We start from the raw sequence: 20038 nt of genomic DNA, 5'->3' as shown, positions 1-20038 counted from the left end.
CAACCTGTATGATAGACGTCACGTTCGCCACACGGCTCGGTGTTAGCATATTTAGCTTAGCATGCCGAATGTTAGCGGAGTATAAGTATTGAAAATAATCGAGCCGGTGAACATTCAGTCAAATTCTTGGCTAACTTGAACAGACCCGTAATATCCTGGAGTATGTTTTTTCATGATGTTGAAAGTTTACATGTATATTGGTCAGATTTATCAAACTTTCTGATCGATTTTTTTCCTTTGAAAAAATGTAAAAGGATTTTTCACATTGAGAGCGTTATTCTCACTGTTGGGTCGTCTTATATAGGTTTTGCAGCATGTTTTGATCCTTTTATTGCCTTTTTGTATATATTAGAACTAGTCTGGTTGCGGATGAATCGCCGGTCGTCAGCCTAACCTCCCCCTCCCGATCCCTCCATAGATTCTTCAAAGATTCAAGCTCCAAAAATGATTATGTAAGTGTTAATATCTCTGAAACCCTACATTTCTGTAATGGAGTCTTGTTGTTAAAGTTGTAGTAAAAATGTATTCCTTCGTTCCATTCCTCATTGCTGTTTTTTGTTTGTTATGATCCAGAGACCGACACTGGCTGTCCTACTCAGAGACTGAAGACTGTCCGATGCAGTAGAGGAGCATGTTGGTGTCTCCNGTAGATTGCATTTAAAACTACGCAGGTCTAATTATTTCATTGATTCATGCAAATGCTATCATTTAAAGTTAAAACCAGGTGTTTAAATACCCTGTATAAAAAACACATGTAAACTGTAAACAGTAAACTGGTAATGGTATTATAACAAAGTGGAAGCAACTGTGAATGACAGCAACTCAGCCACAAAGTGGTAGGTCCCAAAAAAATAACAGAGAGGGCTCAGCGAATGCTGAGGCGCATAGTGCAAAGAGGTTGTCAATGTTCTGTAGAGTAAATAGCCACAGACCTCCAAACGCCATGTGGCCATCAGATCAGCTCCAGAACAGTGCATAGAGAGTTTCAAGCCAGTAAAGTTCTTCCACACTAAGCTCAGTCATTTATGTTATATGGACCTCTCTTTGTGCACGGGTGAGCAGTTACGTTGGAACAAGAAGGGGCTGTGAAAATGTTTATCACCATTTTATATTTAGCCACCATTTTTAAAAGCTTTAACAAGGAGTTGTTTAGTTTATCTGGAAAGAGAGAGATAGTTGGTGAACACCCTGGAATGTGAGCAACGGATGTGCCAGCAAGGAAGGGGGAAGGAGAGACCTTTGACCTCCAGAGAAGGAAGGCAGTGACCCACCCTCTGGAGGAGGGGGAGACCGAAGCATTAAAACCAGAGAACATCCTTTGTTTCCTCAGACAATCCTGGGGTGATGGCTTGACTAGTTTTCAAGATGATCTGTGTCTCATTCCCATTTATTGTCTCCCAGATGCATCTGGTTTTATTATTGTATGAATGTTGACAAAGGGTGTTTGAATAAATGTGTTAAACTTTAAGGTAACGTTTCCAGGTCTTTCCCAACAACCAACTCGGGGAGTTAAAGGTAGTATATTATCTCGACAGTACTCTGCATGAAAAGTTGGATTTTTTTTACACATTTGTCTGAAGTTCAGGGAACACTGCTAAGCTACTTTATGGTTGTTGAGTAGTATCACATCCTTGACACGAAGTGGTTAAGTGATGCTGTACAGGGTTTCCCCCAGAAAAGAGGCTAAGCCCGGTGGTAGGTGGCCGTTCGCCGGGCGACCTCCTGCCGGGCGACCTCCCGCCGGGCGACCGTGATTTAGTAAAAAAAATGATTAAAGTTGACAAGAAAGTTGAAAATATGGCTATTATTATTATTATTATTATTATTATTATTATTATTATTATTTGATATTGTAAGATATTTGTGACAAATATTTACACAACTACAGTTTTACAAAAAGGGACTTTTGAAATACTTTTTAAAACAAAAATACAATTAAAATCAATACTAATTGATTGCACCTAATTTAAATCCTAACTTAAGTCACATTTACAAATAAATTAAATTAACATAAATGAAAAAGTGCAAATAACGCACCAACACACGTCTCACGTCCAGTGAATAAGAACAGACAACTCTGAAAAACAGACAGATGCTGTGCTGTACTGTGCATATCTAATACTGAATATAACAGCATCATTTTACTGGTAAACACGGATAATATTTTCACTAAGCACAAAACATGCTTACCGTATTCGGTCTTGTAAAGCCACCCGCTGAATTTCAGCTCAACTACCGGTAACCATTTTTGGTTAAACCCGCTCGTTCCATGTTTATTACTGTGGCTCTGACAACATGCTAACTCCAGATAGCTGAAGGTAGCTCGGCCTCAGGGCTCATTAGAGTCATACAGGGCTCCGCGAACAGCGCACGGACCTGAGCGCACAATGGGGGCATTTATACTTGGCGCTTACGTCAGCGCAGTATTATCGAAAAAGCCGGGGGACAGTACGCTACGTAACCAGTGGAAATACGGTAAAAAGAGAGCAGATGGTTGAATGGCGCACGCGGTCCACACCAAGTTATACAAGGTGCACGACATGACACCACAGTGTGATTGTGTCACTGTTGGCCCGCGCACTCTCGCGCGGTGAGGTAGATAAAGGTAGCGGTTTTGGGGGAGCGGGTGGAAAAAAAAAACGTGTATAAAAAATGATGTATTTATAATAAACAAGCGGCCTGCCAGGCTAATACTATGCTGGGGGAAACCCTGCTGTAATATCCATCCTTTAGGGTAAGAAACTGTGATGCAATGTTGAGAAACTGTTGTAATTCTAAAAATATCTCCAACTGTTTATTCATCTCACACTTAACTAAAGTTAGTCTTGAACTCGGTATGTACCAAGTATGTACTGATGTACCGGGTACTTACCCGCTACCCGGGGTTCTGATATGAACTGTGACTTTTATTTCATAGCAGACAGAACAATACATTGTTCTGTTTTCACCCACTCATCCTGGGCATGAATGTCATGTTGACTGTAATGTGGATTAGCAGTGGCAGCTCCCCTTAAATGGATGACTTCAAACATTAATCAGTTGTAGTTGTAAACCAATGCTTATTTTTGAGAGTTTTTTTAAAAGATCTATTGCAAAATTCATGAGGCATATTTTGCTAATAGACAAAAAGGGCTGACTCAGTCAATGCTAAAGATTTAAGCAAAGGTGTGCACAATAAGTAGGTTAAGTATGTGTTGAAAATGACTCTCAGCTGCAACCACACCAAATTTTAGTTGAATATCTGTAAAACTGACTAAAATGTAGCTATTTTTGTGTTAGTTAGCTATGGCAGCCATCTTGAATCAGGTTGTCTCCAGATATAGATGTGCATTAAATAATTACTTTAAGAGAGTTTATTTAAAAATTATCATGTGGTAGGAGACACACATTCATGGACAAAAACATAATCATCAACCTTTGTCTTTTGGTGGCAGATAATTAAGAAACATGTACCTGTCTGACATGAGGTGGCGCGTACTGCAACATTAAGAAACAGACAGTTTTATTATATAGATATGCTTTTATTAGAAATAAGACACATTCATTTTGTGCTCTGAAAACTGTACACTAACAAAGAGGTGACCCTAGTNGGGGCTGGAAGGAATCAGTGGTCAGAGAATGTATGGGAGTCGGAGGTCAGGATTTTGATGAGTGACTCGGTGGTGATATCAAAACGCACACGGTTACATTGAGATACAGAACACTTGGGAGTCCAGTACCCTGATGGGGCCTGGGAAGAGGGTGGGGATGGGGGTGGGGATGGGGATGGGAAGAAGGATCAGAATCAGAATAATCACGTTCATATTCATAATAATGAGAACGACTATCCCCAAGCACAGTAAGAAAGATATTTATAGGCTAAAATCCATTCTGTAGAACTCTGTTGAAATAATTACAATGCTGTACATCAGGACTCCAATCGGGCCTTGTGCTTTCCTTCCGTGTACCCCCCACCCCCACCCACCCACATACCATTGCCTTAAACCAACACTCTATACATATTCATGTCATTTACTTAGCTTCCCTTTCTTAGCACACACACACACAATCATACCTTTTCCATTAGCATCTTTAAAACACCATCATGTTAATCTTTAGCATGCTTGTACAGTGCTGTGAAAAATATTTCATCCCTTTCAGATTTCTTCTGTTTTCACTTTTTTGTCACACTTAAATGCTTCAGACCGGCAACCAAATAATATATGACAAAGACAACCTAAGTAAATACAAAAATGCAGTTTTCAAATGATAATTTCATTCATTAAGGTAAAATCAACATTGGCTCTTTGTGAAAAAATAATTGCTTCCTTCCTGAGTTCAGTTTTATTCATCACACCCAGGCCTGGTTACTGCCAGACTTGTAGAATCAAAGAATCACTTAAATAAAACCATTAACCAAAAATGGATAAAACAAAGAACACTGCTGAAACTTCCTATAAAAATGACTTGCAAGAGAACATCAATGGCTCATCTAGTAGGTCCCAAAACAACATAGAACAACATCTAAAGTCCTTCAGGCCTCATATGCTTCAGTTAATGTTAATGCTAACGTTAGAGTTCAGGATTCAACAATAAGAAAAAGAAAAAGTGCAAAAATGGCCTACATCGGAGAGTTTCAAGGCCAAAACAACTGCTGGCTGATCTCATATTCGCCAGAAAGGTCTTGATGTTCCCCAAGACTTTGGTTCTGTGGACTTATGAGACAAAAGTGGAATGTTTTGGAAGGCGTGTGTCCCTCTGGTGTAAAACTAACAGTGCATTTCACAAAAAAGAACATCAAACCAACAGCCAAACATGGTAGTGGTAGTGTGATGGTCTGGGGCTACTCTGCCACTTCAAGACCTTGATGACTTGCCAAACATGATCATTTAATAAAATGATTTAAAAACTGCATTTTGTACTTATTTATGTTATCTTTGTTAATATTAACATTTGTTTGTTGGTCTGAAATGTATAATAGTAAAAAAAAAAGCAAAAACACAAGAAATCTGTCAGGGACAAATGCTTTTTCTCAGCACTGTACAATGAGTGACTGTGCCTTCTTCGAATGCGCTGATGTCCCTATTTCTCTGCTTTAACAGGCCAATTAGAGCACAAAGCCCACACACAGCCCATGTGCACACCATTGTCTCTGAGGTGTACCTATAATTTTGGCTTATGATGTCTTTTTATTTTTTTTTCCCCTCCTAAGTTGTTAAGGAGAGAGCAACGAGCATCGAGTGGCACCATTCTGCTCCCGTTTATAGCCTTTGTTCATTTTTCAACACTGATGTTGCAAAAATAAAAAAAAAAATAAGATTCAGAGGCATCATGAGCTGCGAACATCAATGTTCATCAGGAAACATCAGGGGAGAGATGAACAGTAATATAACAACAGTCTCAGGAATGGAAAAAAGAGACATATTCATGTTTATTACATTGTAACAAATTAATACAGGGGTAAACACTGCGTAGTTACCATTGCTATGCTGTTTGATTCACATGTAGCAGCTTCTTGTGCTACTGCCAATGCCGTTTTCCCTTCTGATCTGAGACAAAGAGCAGTTCATCAAATCATCAAATGAAACAATATGAAAAGAGACAACATGTTCCTTCGCACTCTTTAACTGTTTTATTTGATTTTCTGATAATATGACTCTACTCCTCACCCCCTCACATCCTTGCAGAATACCATCTTTTGTACAGAGCTCTGCTGTGTGTGCGTGTGTGTATGCGTGTTGTCAGATAGCACTGGAGTAAACGGGCAGCCAAAGGAAGTGAGGTCAGAATTTTGGGGTCACACCTCCGTCTGTAGGTCCATGATCTCCTGGCCCACGAGGGGGATGGTGGCACTGGTCTTCTCCCATTCCACTGTCTGCAGCTCCAGAGGGGAGGTGGCTACCATTTCCAGGTCCTTCCTCACCCAGGATGGGGGTGACTGGGTCTTTCGAATCCCTTCCCACCCCCTCTTACTTGGGGTCTGCTGCTTGTCCTAATCAGAAGAAAATATGAGTACGTGGTGTTACTTTACTTTACACCACAAATGGCTTTTTATATGATCAGGTTGTAATATATAATACAGCCTGGTATATACCGAGTACATGCTGGGTATGCACCTGGTATTCACCAGGTACTTACAGGGTACATACCTGTTATGTGATGATTACCATCCTTGTATGTATCATGTACTTACTGGGTACATACCTGGTACTTACATAATATGTACCTAGTTCTTCTTGGGTAGGTATCTGGTACTTACAGAGTATGTACATGGTAATTACTGGGCACTTTTTGAGTACATACATGGTTCTTACATAGTATGAACTGGGTAAGTACCTACCTACAGGGTAACTGGTAAGTACTGCATAAGGACCCTGTAAATACCAGAAATGTACCGTGTAAGTACCAGGTATATATTCTGTATTTACCACGTAATTACCCTTATAGGAACTTGTAAGTACCAGGAAAGTACCTGGCATGTACGAGATAGATAACCAAATGTAATATGTATTGCCACCAAAATTTTACCTGATGCCCAGTAGATTCCATTATAACAGTACCTTATTTAAACTAGCTGCAAACCAGTTTATAAAATAACTTTCAGCACTATAGAATAAGTATTACATTTACTACTACAGGTGTATTCTTTAGTTGAACTATGTTTAAACACAGTAAATTAATTTCTCTCAATGAAAATGCTGGACATGAAATTTATCATTTTCTTTCAGAAAAATAAATTTCCACTTGAATATAGTGAGCCAACAAAAGCATGAGCGATAACAAAAGCAAATATGTTTTCCAATAAAGGAGCTCAATGCAAGCATGAGGTGGCATGAATGTTTAAACCCCATTCCCCACTCAAACAGACTTTTATGTAATGTAATTTCTTTGCTGCTACTTCTGTAACATCAGTTGAGTGTACTTCAGAACATGCACTTTTTAAAATGTGCCTGTGCATTTGCAACAACAAAACAGAGTGAAAGGTGCACATACTCTTCTAAACAGGTAGTCAATAATGGTTTAAAATTCAATGAGATAACTTGGATACATGATGATTATTTTTTGTATTTTTGTATGACTGATGCAGATCAATAATGTTAATAAAGCCTTTACTGAAATTAAATTAAGATGTTTAATTTAAAAATTTTAAACCAATAGTATGGCCATATTTTTGTACAAACCGATTTGTGGATTATGATTTTAGAAAATCTGTAAATTTTTGATTAGACAAATTTGCAGCTAATCAGTTGTCACTAAAAAAAGAAAGAAAAAAATATGTAATAAGTATATGTAAGTGTAATACATCTCTGTGTGTATCATGCAGACAAGATATGAAACTGAATTATTTCTGTTTTGTTGCAGTGACCCACTTGCCACAATTGTACTGTTAAGTGAAGCCAATTCATCAAAATTATTGTTCAAATTTGTTATTTGAAGAGATGATGTGTGAGGTATACTATAAGTATTGACATCAATCAGAGTGAAGTCTGAATAATCAGATAGAAGTTCTGATGAAGTCAAACTTACAGCTATTCTGCATGGAGCCCTATTCAAGAGCATTATTTATTCCATCTAAACCATGCAAACTCCAAACCTTTCTAGAAGTCTAAGTGAAAGCTTTATTAAGTGTATTTGGATGTTGTACATTTTCCATGAGACCTGTTAACATTGTTGCTAATTTTTAGTTTTTAAACCTTCATGTTAATAAACTAACTGTGTATGTTGTGGCTGCTAAAACACATCTTTTACTCATCAGTTGAGATTGCCAGGAGTAGTTCAATCCCTTTAATAACCCCTTTACACATTTTCACATTTACTTTGCACTTTTATGGCATATTGATATATGTGGCTGAAAAAAACATAACGACACATAATCTTTTTAGATGTGAGTGAGAGCTTAAATGGATGTTTTCTCGTTTGTCTCCATGTGTTCCTGTGATGGGCCTGGGACCTGTCCAGGGTGTACCCTGCCTCTTGCACAGGCACTGCTGGAGATAGGCACCAGCTCCCTCGTTACCCGGAAAGGAAAAGCAGGTTATGAAAATGAAAGAATGGATGGAATCTCTTTTTTTGTCTCTGATACTCTAGCAATAGTAGCATGATCTCCCACAGGTTGACATAGATTGTCATGTCAAAAAGACTGCAGCATGAACTTTGTTATTATAGTGCATATGTGACATTTCAAAGGTTATGTAGCAGTGACCAACAATAACGTTACATAATCTCATGCTTATGCTTATGCACTTTGTCTGGCCTACTATGGTAATGTGAAGAACTTGTGGCACTTTAATGAGTGATAGGTACTGCTAATGTTAGTCTTTCTTATCCTTGTGGTATATTCCTTTGTGTTCTTGGTAGAAACCAAGGATTCTGAGAAAAAAACAAAACAAAAAAAAACAATTGTTCTGTGCAAATGTGATGAAATGTGAAAATACTAATTGTTCACTTAATCTGTTTCATAACTTTAAATGATGTTTTGCAGTAGAACCAAATGAAAATCAACTGCTGCATCAGAATGACTGCAGCGACAAAACCAACACTGCAGCTGCTCTTTCTGACTTTGGTCAACACTTCAACTAGCTGTTGAAGTTTCAGCCTTTATTCTTTATTCCTATTTTTTTGAGAAGGATAATAAACTCCAATAATTAAGCTGGACACTATCCAAACCAAGCCAAAAGCCTAACATATTATGTTTTTTTATCTTAGCATGACATTTCAGAGATTCAGGGGGAGTGGAGCGCTTCCTCAGACAAAAGAGTGACTTTGTTAGAAAATTTGAATTCTTACATGCACATTGTTGGATTACATTGTTATTATTATTAACTGATGTTACTGCATTTGTGAAAATCTTTTGTCTCACATTCAAGAGAAAAGAAAAGTTTTATTTTATTTTTTTATTTTTATAAAAATTAAATTGTTGTTTAGCTTGTGTATACACAAGCAGAGTTTGTAACATTATGCAGGGGTGGAAATTAAAAATTTTGTCCACCAGCCATAGTGGCAGTTTCCTTTACCAGCCACTCAAATATTTTACCAGCCACTACTTTTTGTTGTGACAAAAAGTTATTTCATATGATGATAATGATGGAGGTGGGTGGAAGCAGTTGTGGTGCCCTACAAGCTGAACAACACATCTTTCTGGACACTGCATGGAAATAACTGGATTTATTTTATTTTAAACCATTAAAAGATGCATATCTGTACATAAAAAATCAGACAAGTGAAATTTATTTCTGTGGAGTGTTTTTGTTTTGAAGTATTTTTTTGTGCTTTTGTAGGTTTTTGTATGTAAGTTGTAATGTTTTTTTAGACACTTGCTGCTTTTAATGCATAGATCTATTTGTGCTACCCGCTTATATTTAACAGGTAGGCTATTCTGATGAAGGAAGTGATTTTTGTGGTTTTAGAAAGGTTTTCGTCGTGGATATAAATTGTTCCAATGCTATGCTAAGCATCACTCCTAAGCTTCCCCTTCAGTATCCGATGATATTTAATATTAACACGAACCGCTATAGTTTTCGGTTTGTAAACATGACGGTAGCAGTTTCTGACGGGTAGCACCGACTGTTAGACATAGCTGTTTAGGCGTGCTATGGTAGGAAAATCTGACGAGGAAGCACAGATCGTCAGAACACCGGCCGTAGGCGCGAACGCACACTGACCGACGTCATGACGTCATGACGTCATTGATTTAGTTTATTAGTTTCTTTATTAGTTTTTTAGTTTTAGTTTAGTTTTTTTTTTTAGTTTCTTCCCTCGACTACTCTTGAAAAACATGTTTGTTGTCTGCCACCCACTTAACTCCTGAAATGTTCCGTCACATTGCTAATGCTACTCCTCAAAGTGTTTCTTCTTCTTCTTGATTTTTCTTGGTGGCTGGTAAACAACTGAAGGAATCAATACCGCCACCAACTGGTAAAGAGTGTCTGCTAAACTTTTCTCCTTCTTGCATTTAGCAGCAACTGGAGCACATTGCTGCCTCCTATATGTCTAGAGGACAAATAACACCTTTTCTGTTCAAACCCGCCTCAACCCGCCACAGTGGCGTGTGCGTTGATCAAATTCACCCGCCACTTCAAATATTTACCCGCATTTGGCCGGTGGCGGGTGCTAATTTCCACCCCTGACATTATGGCTTGCATGTAGTAACCTGTATGAGTTTACATACAGTGAAAGCAAACCCTTCTGAGAGACAAGACACATCTGTCTTCTTTTGGGTAGTAATTCTGAAAATTACCCGAATACTTAAAACCTGTAAGGGTTTGAGGTATTTGTGATGATGGTTTGGCTTGTCATTTGCATTTTCTGTAGCTCCTTGTTTTCAGTTTAAGTATCAGAATCTTTAAAAAATTAATTTCTGCCAGGGTTTTGGTTTTTTTTAGCCGTTTGTGTCTGTTCTGCAACCTGTCTAGCCTAGCAGTTTTTTTTCTTTTTTTTTTTGTTGTTGTTTTTCCATGGCCATAGTTTATCCTTAGCTCTCCTGTTTGTACAGTCTCTCACACATGTAGTGTTTTACTACTTGTTTCAGCTGCTCTGACTCACTAATCAACCATCTGAGCAGGTATAGGCTCCTTGTATTTTCTCAGTACAGTACTCAGTACTCTCTGGCGCTCAGTACTGGCACATCTAAATTTTCATTATTTGTGTACTGTCACTTTTTAAAGTGTACTGATACTTTTCATAAACCTGCTGGTACTCAGCATCAGTGACACAAACTCTAAGTATGGAAAGTTCATATAAACAAGTGTACATTATCCACAGAACATCGGTTTAAAACAGGAAGTCATGGCTTCCTCTATACTGCTTCTGATTGGGTCAAATATAGAGAATCAGGTGACACATGACTCATGAGGAACAATCATTGGTTATAAGTTAAGCACAAGCACTTTGAGTCGCCTTATGCTGAAAAGTGCTATATAAATAAATGTACCTACCTACCTACCTACCTACCTACCTACCTACCTACCTACCTACCTACTTAAACAATTGGAGGCACAGCTGGGCAAATGCTGGGAATCTGATCTGCAATACTGAGGACCATAATATAGGAGGATTGTTACAGTAAGTAAACAATAAATCTGTTGGTAATTTAAGTGTTGGCCAAATAAGATGGATGCTTAACATGAGAGTGGAGCAACATATTTGGGTACTTAACCTCTGAGCAATGCTCTCATTGCTTCTTTTTGGGTAAAACAACTCCTCCACTTTGACTGGTAGGGAACAAACATCCTGATGTTTGTTCTAAGAAAACCACTTTAAATAAAACCACATTGATCCTCTGAAGCTTTTTAGTGCCATGAAGTTCTCCAGATTGAATGAATGTCAATTAGGCTGTTTTATTTTGCTGTTTTGGTTGTCAGCCACGAGTGTTAGGAACAGTAAATTAATTGAATCAATATTATATGTCATGAAGTAATATCCTTTAATGTGAGTTACCAGTAGCTGCAGGTAAATATTTAACTGGAATTAAAAAAAGATTAATGCCAGGCAAAATGCAGCATAGAATGTTATAGGCACAAGACCTCTATGTTTTCCGTTTGATTGCAGTGTTTTTACACCTCTTGCGCCCATCCTCCACACCACACACTATACATATATATGAAACTGCTCTGATGTTGTTTAAGATGGTGACTGTTTTAAATAGTGGCAGGTGTGGCTGATGTATGGGAGCGGAGGAGTTGGGGGGTGGGGGTGTATATATTTAGTAATGAATTTTAAATGTTAAATTTGTAAATAAATTTCAGTGATAAAAAAAATGCTAATATTTTACCTTTTTATATAGCTTGTTCAGTGTTAGGTTAGAATCTATGCTATTTGTTGATCAGCAACAGAATAAGATTTTTGACATTCAATATGTTATTGTGAACTCCTGAGGCAAGAAAATATTAAAATCTGTATTTATTTATGTAAAATAAGCCATAGTCGTTTAAATTTCAAGATAATGAAATGAATCAATAAGTATTTTGTAATCTCATTGCAGCACTCTGAATCACAATCATTAAATTGTGAAGTGATGCCTAAAGATTCCCACCTTTAAAGCTGTTTGCATACTCCATGAGAAGTCAGAAAGTCAGCTCTCATTTACGTGATTGCTTGACAACAATTTGTAATTTATAATGTTACTGGGGTTAAAGGGTGAAACTGGTCTGAACCCATCTTAGATGTGAGGCTGGGTGGGTGTAGAAATTAGATGATACTTTTAATATATTTTTTCAATTTGTTACTAAAGCGTAAAAACTGAATTAATATAGACAACATATATTTGTCTTGTTGCCAGAAGTGACAAGACAATGTTTAAGTCAAAGATTGAGGGAGCAAAACCACAAGTTTGCACTCTTACTTTCAGTAGGACTCCATTCACACTGGATTACAACACGACCATTAAGCTGTGGCTGGATTGTGGCAAATTTGCAAAACCTCCTTCCTTGTGAAGGTAATCGTGACACTGCAAAACTCTTAGCACTCAGACAAATTTTACTTGCATTTTTCCACATCCCGACTCTTGCTTATGCACTCACAACTCTCTATATGTCAGCAGCACATTACCATTACATTAAAATGATGTGCGCCCACAGCTGTACCAAGCCCTTGGCCCTGTTCTGGCTGACTATCTTAAACTACATCAGCATGCAGCTATGATCTAGAAGATCATGCCACGTCAACCTGACACTATGTCCATCATGTATGTGTTAGGTTGACTCTATGACCTTGTCCCTATCTGCAGGGTTTCCCTATGTTTATGAGACATTTTTGGATCTCCAGGATTTATTTTAGTAACACCATCAGAAGCAGTAGAGGATGCAGGTGAATGCGTTTTCTGTGCAGAAGCTTGATCACATCTAACCTCCATTCCTCCTCCAGCAGGCCAAAAGGTGCATGAAGGATGGGTGAGTTTAGCATAGTCAAAAGCTAGCGGGTCAGTCCTGCTTCACATTCTTCATTACCAAGCATAATGCACTATTATTATGGTCCCCTGTGCTCCACTCAGGACCCTTATATGCTGCTACCACAATGATAAACAATCACAACTTCACCACAAACGTTTTGTGCATGTTCAAAACTCTCCACAACCTACCTTGATATATCAAGCATAAGGAGAGTACACTCCATCCCTAATAAACACCTGAGGAACTTGTCAAACCCTGCAAAGACTATACAAATTCTGGCTGATTCATCTGTGGTCATCATCCAGTGTGAAAGCGGCCTACTGGAGCTGCACTTGTTGCATTGATCAGGTGACTGTTTGCCTAGTTGAGTGAGCTCACTGGCCCACCTGCTGTTTAATGTGTCTCTCACTGGGTTGCGACTGTTGATAACTAGTTGGGAAACACAAATTGGTAAGAATATGTGCAGATTTTTACTTGGAATTATACTAAATTGGTATTACAACACAATTACAACATTCATAACTGTGAATAAATTGCAACATTTGTGCAACATCCCTGCAAATAACATGCAAATGTATTTGTTTTAATTTAGTGTCTTAAATATCTCAATTTAACTGCAAGTTGTCCTTCTTTATCTCCAGTCAATCACAATTTGGTTTCATACATTGCCAAACCCTCCCAAAGTTGTCACACATTTTTCACACTTTCTGACTTACAAAAAACAAATTGGGATGAGTTTGTTGCGGGATATAGACTCTTTGACTATTTGGAGAAAAAATTGTTTCACCAATTTAATGAACTAAGGCCCTGCTCCTTACACAAGGAAAGTGAAAATCCCTGCAAATGTTTTGAGACATTTTTGAGACACTCTTGCAATTGATGAATGACAACTAGCCTCCAACAGTCAGCACCTCAGTGAGATACTGGCATTAGTCCACAGCTTTCCTGAGCTATTGTGGTTTATTGCTGCCTCACTTGTTTGCACCTCAGCCTGCATCAACATACAACTGATTTATCTTGTACAGCATCTTGGCTACCACACTGTATACAGTAATTCTCTAAAGGGGTACTACCCATTATGTAATGAATGGGCTTTAAACTTTGTTGTGAGTTTACATGCCCACCTATGGCCCCAATGCACCTGGTATTTTATTCTGGGAATTACACATAAAACCAATAAAATAGTCTTTAACATGTCTGCATTTACAATCAACCAGAAAACTAAATTCAAAAATTTTAATTTGCACTTATCATTAGAGGGAAAGGAAAACATTCAATACTGGAGAGGGAAAAGGGCATAATAGAATAAATTCAAACTGTTTACACTCATGTTGCTCTTGTCACTGCCGGTAGAGGACACACTCCATCTTTTGGCAGCTTTGGCATCAACAGGTGGAGACTCTCTGTCCTTGTCTGCACTGTGAATCTTCCTGTTCAGGTCCTGAAACATGTCCTGGTGCCGTTTCCGGGTGTGCATTATTTTCTGCACAGGAACATTGCACGTTATGTACAAGGCAAACACTGCAGACTACCATCAATTCTACCCCCCTTCTTTAAATTAAATGTTCCTCATCTCAACAGTACAATCAAATTTGAAACATATACAGTGGGTTGCTAAAGTATTCATCCGTCTAAGTAATCTTTCTGTTTTGTTACCTTACAGTGTGGAATTTAAATGGATTTTTAATATTTAGAAGTAATTTACAAAAATACTTTAGGTAGATTTATGAAGTTAAAGCGGAAAAAAGCTTGTAATAAATAATTCTAAAAAAATATAAAACTGAAAAATGATGCGAGCATATGTACTTAGCCCTCAAAATCAAATACTTTGTCACCACCTTTTACAGCAGTTCCAGCAACTAGTGTCTTCATGATCTTGGTTCATGTACCCACTGAATTTTTGGTCCGTTCTTCATAACTACAGAGCTGCATCTCCATCAGGTTGGATGGATTTGGCATAGCCCATCAATCTTTCAGTCAAATCAGAGATTCTAAGTAAGACTGAGCTTTGGGCTTTCACTAAACCATTTCAGATCATTTAACTGCTTCTCCTTTAACCAGTGTAGTGTTGCTTCAGCAATGTGTTTAGGCTCATTGTCCTGCTGGAAGGTGAACCTTTATGTCAGTCTCAAATCTCTGGAAGGCTCATACAGGTTTCTATTAATAAATTCTCTGTATTTTGACCAGTTTACCAGTCTTTGCCAATGAAAAATATCCCCACAGCAGGATGCTGCCACCACCATGCTCCACAGTGGGGAGGATGTTCTCAGCATTATGAAAGGTGGTAGGTTTGCCCCAGACATGGTGTAAGAGTTTAAGTTTGGTCTCATCTGACCACAACACCTTCTTCCCCATATTTGAGGGATAATTTCCAAACATCCATCCATCTGTTTTTTTTCACTTGTTCTAAAATCGGGTGAGACCCAGACATCTCTTTCCACAGCCACCACTTTCAGCTCTTCCAGGGGGATTCCAAGGCATTCCCAGGCCAGCTGAGAGGCAATCTTTCCAGTGTATCATAGTTCCTCCCAAGGGTCACTTCCCAGTTGGACATGCCCGGTTCACTTCTCTAGGGAGGCGCCAGTGTGCATCTTTACCAGATATCCAAACCACCTCAACTGGCTCCTTTCAATGTGGAGGAGCTGCAGCTCTACTCTGAGTCCCTCCCAGATAATCAAATTTTTCTCCCTATCTCTAAGGCTGAGAGAACTCATTTCGACCACCCGTATCCACAATCTTGCTCTTTCAGTCACTCTTTGACCTCCTGGATGTTTCTCTGATGAATGGCCTCCTTACCCATTGTGAGTTTTGTTGGATTACCCTCTTTTGGCAGGTTTGCTGTGGTGGCATCATCTTTTCATTTTTTAATAATAGATTTAATGAAGCGTTATGGTGTCTCTTGCTTGGTGATAGCCCTTACTACTTTAAGGTGCTTAAGTGGTGTTGGTTCTTGGGGCTGTTAAAACAGGTGAATATCATTTGACAGGTTTAGATCATTTGCCACTTAGATGGTACACATAATAATTTATTTTTGTAACTAATTATATGACTTCTGAATATAATGGTTGTAGCTTCAAAGCAAAGGAGCTAAATACATATGTACATACAATTTTTAAGTTTGATATATTTTTAAAAATATTTTAAAAGTTTTTTTTCCTACTTCATTAATCTGAAATATTTTTTGTAGAATTGATGTTTTTAATCAAATTTAAATCCAAATAAATTACGGGTAATAGTACAACAAGGTAAAAAGATTGTCAAGAGGAATTAATATTTTTGCAACCTACTGTATGTATGTATGTTTGTGTGTGTGTATGTGTGTATGTATGTATGTATGTATGTATGTATGTATGTATGTATGTATGTATGTATGTATGTATGTATGTATGTATGTATGTATGTATGTATGTAAAAAAAAAAGAGGTTTGGGGAGAAGATATCAGCATTTTTAGTCCAAGTTTAAGAATCTTTGTAGGAATCAAAGAGACTACAATTACCTCAAAGTCAAGCTCTGCATATCGTGATTTTCGTCTCTGGTGGGAGATGAGACAAGGAAATTAAAGATGTTTCTTGATTTTTGGTGCCTTGTAAGCAAAAGTACTTATTGTGTATCAACCTGTCTAGAAATGTTGTCTCTGGGACTCAGAGGAGTGAGTCATGGGAGACATAACAAGGTTTGCTGCTGGTTATTCTGACCCCGCTGGAGCAAGTTTGCAGCTAACAGATTGTGACCGAATGACCTTTCGGTTGTCTGTCACGGAGCACTGAAGGAAAGCCTGACCTTCAGGCAGCTCACTTCCTCTGGCAGCTGCTGCCTCGCATGCCATTACGAAACCATGTTTAGCCCTGGAGTAAAAAGACACCAGCAGGCAGATGTCCAACCCACTTTGTGCTGACCGTCGTGCCGTCTCATTCTCGTACTGCTGTCTGTAGTTGAAACTGAGAGAAAACTAACCTTTTCAAAAATGCTGTTCTTACATGGGCCCAGAAAGAGTTGTGATGCTTCTTGTGATGCTGTTTGTGGGAAGTGAAGACATCAAATAATGGATGACCACAGCAATGGATAAATAAAATTATATGACTGTGTTTCTCTGTTCAATCCTAATTAATGATACCTTTAATCATCCTCAGAATTAATTAATCAGTTTATTAATGTAAGCTTCCCTTGGTGATCATAGTATGAATAATTTCTCAGTCTAATGCTGTTTTGGTCAAACATCAACTTGACCCAATAAATAATTACAGAGAGCAATTACAGTATTTAATTGTTCTTTCAACTCTTAATATAAATGAGCAGAATTCATGCAGAATAACATATGTGACATAATCCATGAATAATACAAAGAAAAACAGCAAACTTCTCAGTTGATGTATGTATTATGAAAAAAAGAAAAATATGATGGAAAAAATCAACATTTGAAGTGACACTTTAATACATTCTTAAATAGTATGAAGTATAACAATATTGATTTTTGGTATTTGTTTTTTATTTTATAATATCAGAATTTAGTACGATATTTATTTCCACAGTACCAAACCCATCAGAATACCAAAGCCAGTAGGGTTAAGTTTAGAAACACTACAAATATTGGGGGTTAGGGGCAGAAGGCAAATATGAGGTTAATTATCTTGTCTTATAGACTGGGAATGTTAGAGATGGAATCAGGCCAGGAGTGGATAATTGGGAGCACTGGGAGAATTCCTGGTGGGCCGACTGGGTTTATGGATCGCGAGAGCCAGTAGTAAATTAATATAATCTTGTTTCAATATTGATTGACATTTAAAACAGAGACAGCTAGGGTGCTTACACTTACAGCTTGCACTCACACAGCCAATGTTCACTGTACAGCTGCTTTAATGTGTGTCAAATGAGTGCTTCCAGCCCATCACATGGGGGAGGTGGTCAGCAACAGCCACTTACTTGTTTGAGATGCCCAGTAAAGGTTGTTCTGTAAAGGCAAGAATGAAGCAGCTGGAAGCAGAAGAAAATAAAAAGGATAAATGCACCAAAATGAGTGGCTTTTTCTGATTTGAAGCCTTCAGTTGGAGAGCAGATTGCAGATTGGAATAAAAGCAAGTAAGTTAATGTAAGATCCCAGCAGGTGTGCTAAACTAAATACAGCACTGTCTGTAAGCCACTGTTTGAGTTTAAAAATCAAGTCAATTAATTATGTGGTGTTATGACATATGTAGTCTGTATAATATGAATAGGTGATTTAAAAAAATATGCTGCTACTAGCAGAATACTAGCAACACTATCTTGGAAGCTGCAGAAAGCCTTTATTTCAAACTGGGCAGTTAGGATTGCTTCATGAGTGAATGTTGGGATACAGTAATTTATACATTATGAGATGCAGGCTGTGGATATATAAAAAAAAAAAACGCCCATAGATAACTCAGTAATTTGCCACCATAAATAAATTAAACTTCACTTTTATCAATATAGTTCATTGTGTCCATAAGTTACTAAGTGTCTAATAACATAAGAACCTTAAAGATTGAATTTCACTTGATTTTCACTTGTTTTTCCAATGAGGGCTGATTTGGGTTAAAAATGTTAAGATTTTTTTTTAATTATTTGCTGTCTGTATCACTTTAGTCCCCAACAATCTGGAAGTGTACATGCTTGTGTGCTCGTGTTTCTGTAAAATTGTACAATTTTAGTAGCGACTAGTACACTACTCACTACAGTGATTTAAGACAGTGATTCTAAACTGGTGGGTCACAACCACCTATTTTAAGTGGATTACAGGCCTTATCCTGGGAAAAAAAAAAAAAAATCAACTAGAGCTGGCTGTCAAGAAGCACTTCCTCATGCTGTTTTTCAAACTCTAGTGGAGATTTAATATGAATTTATATCAACAGTGGCTTTCTCTTTGCCACTTTACCATAAAGATTACACAGGTAAAGAACCTAGGCAACAATTGTTGAACACAGTCTGTCCCATCTGACCTGCTGAAGCTTGAAACTCCTTCAAAGTGCTCACAGGTGTCTTGGTGTCCATTTTATGTTGACCATGACTGATTTCTGACAGCAATAAAAACATAAGACATCCAAGACGTGAATACTTTTTTTAAGCACTGTATATTTGGTCAGTAATTCTGTATAATATAAGGACAATGCTCTGCTTTTTTCCTATCAGAAATTACTTTTCACAACAGCCCTCTTAGTAAGACTGAAGTTTATCTGTTCTGTAGAACATTAACAATTAATTACTGTTAAAAAATAGATGTAAACTCTTTTACAAGAAGACTGTCTGCTAATGTTGTTGCAACTAAACATCTGAATGTCAGACTTGCTTGACACCCTGTCTACAATGCATACAGAGTTTTTGGTGAAAAAGGAACCATTTTAAAATATGCTCTCCAAAGCAGAGATTTTGTAGAACTCATTTTATGGTGAGTCCATTTCAACACAAGAAACTGAGCTTTTGAAAAATTATGACCTTAGAAATCAAAACAACAACAAATTGGTTTTGCAGTTCGTCCTACGTTTGTCTCACTTCATCTTGATCCTGTGACCATTATACTTTGATCATGTGATATAATGCTTTATAACTGAGATGAACCTGTAAATAATATTAAAAAAATAGTTTAAAAAAAAAAACAAGTTAAAATTGTTTAAGACAATCTTTAGTGTCTCTCTAAGTTTAAAAATTGGATATTAATGCAAATCCATTGTATTTAAGTAGGAAAACATCTTAGCAGAGCAACACATTTTGACCTGCGTGTGTTCATTTGCCTGTTTTAAGCACAGTTATTGTTTTAGAAATTGTTAACAAGACAAGTTCATATATTATACATAAAAATAATAAATGCAATTTATATGTGATATAAAGATTGTAGAGCATTTATATGCACATGTTACAGTCTCCATTATTACATTTTAAATAGTTGTGTTTTTTTTGTTGTTCTCTGCTCTATTTAAAGGCAAGAGCAATTGACTAAATTCTTGCAAAATTTCTCACCATAGTTTGATGCAGTTTGTACCAATTATATCCTTACAACATGCTGAATATTCGGGACTTTTACTTTTAAATACAAAAGTAATTGTAGCTTCATTTTGTTTATTTTTCATGTAGGAATTTGTTGTTTATATTTTATTTCATGGTATACTGTAAATCCAAACTTGACTCTTTAAAATATAAATTACAATAATAACATTTTGAAGTA

At 37.4% G+C, this 20038-nt stretch overlaps 1 protein-coding gene across 12 annotated transcripts in view; it reads right to left on the bottom strand.

Moving 5' to 3' along the window:
• Positions 1-3596: 3596 nt before the first annotated feature.
• Positions 3597-20038, bottom strand: part of adgrb1a (adhesion G protein-coupled receptor B1a) — a 316467-nt gene continuing 300025 nt past the window's right edge. For 8 of the 12 annotated variants that reach the window (XM_037980552.1, XM_025010724.2, XM_025010725.2 and 5 more), the window contains 4 exons: positions 17788-17838; positions 16364-16399; positions 14191-14349; positions 3597-5971 (listed from right to left, as the gene is read on the bottom strand). In XM_037980552.1, coding sequence (XP_037836480.1) covers positions 5777-5971; positions 14191-14349; positions 16364-16399; positions 17788-17838 — 441 coding nt within the window. In that variant the 3' untranslated portion in view covers positions 3597-5776. Of the gene's footprint in view, positions 5972-14190; positions 14350-16363; positions 16881-17787; positions 17839-20038 lie in introns of those variants that run through there. The other 4 variants (XM_017436771.3, XM_017436776.3, XR_005234257.1 and 1 more) reach the window with 3 other exon arrangements.

Source organism: Kryptolebias marmoratus, linkage group LG16 (genome assembly GCF_001649575.2).
Source record: "Kryptolebias marmoratus isolate JLee-2015 linkage group LG16, ASM164957v2, whole genome shotgun sequence".
NCBI classification, from domain to species: domain Eukaryota; kingdom Metazoa; phylum Chordata; class Actinopteri; order Cyprinodontiformes; family Rivulidae; genus Kryptolebias; species Kryptolebias marmoratus.
The sequence above is the reverse complement of the archived record's forward strand: the minus strand, read 5'-3'. Positions and strand labels throughout refer to the sequence as shown.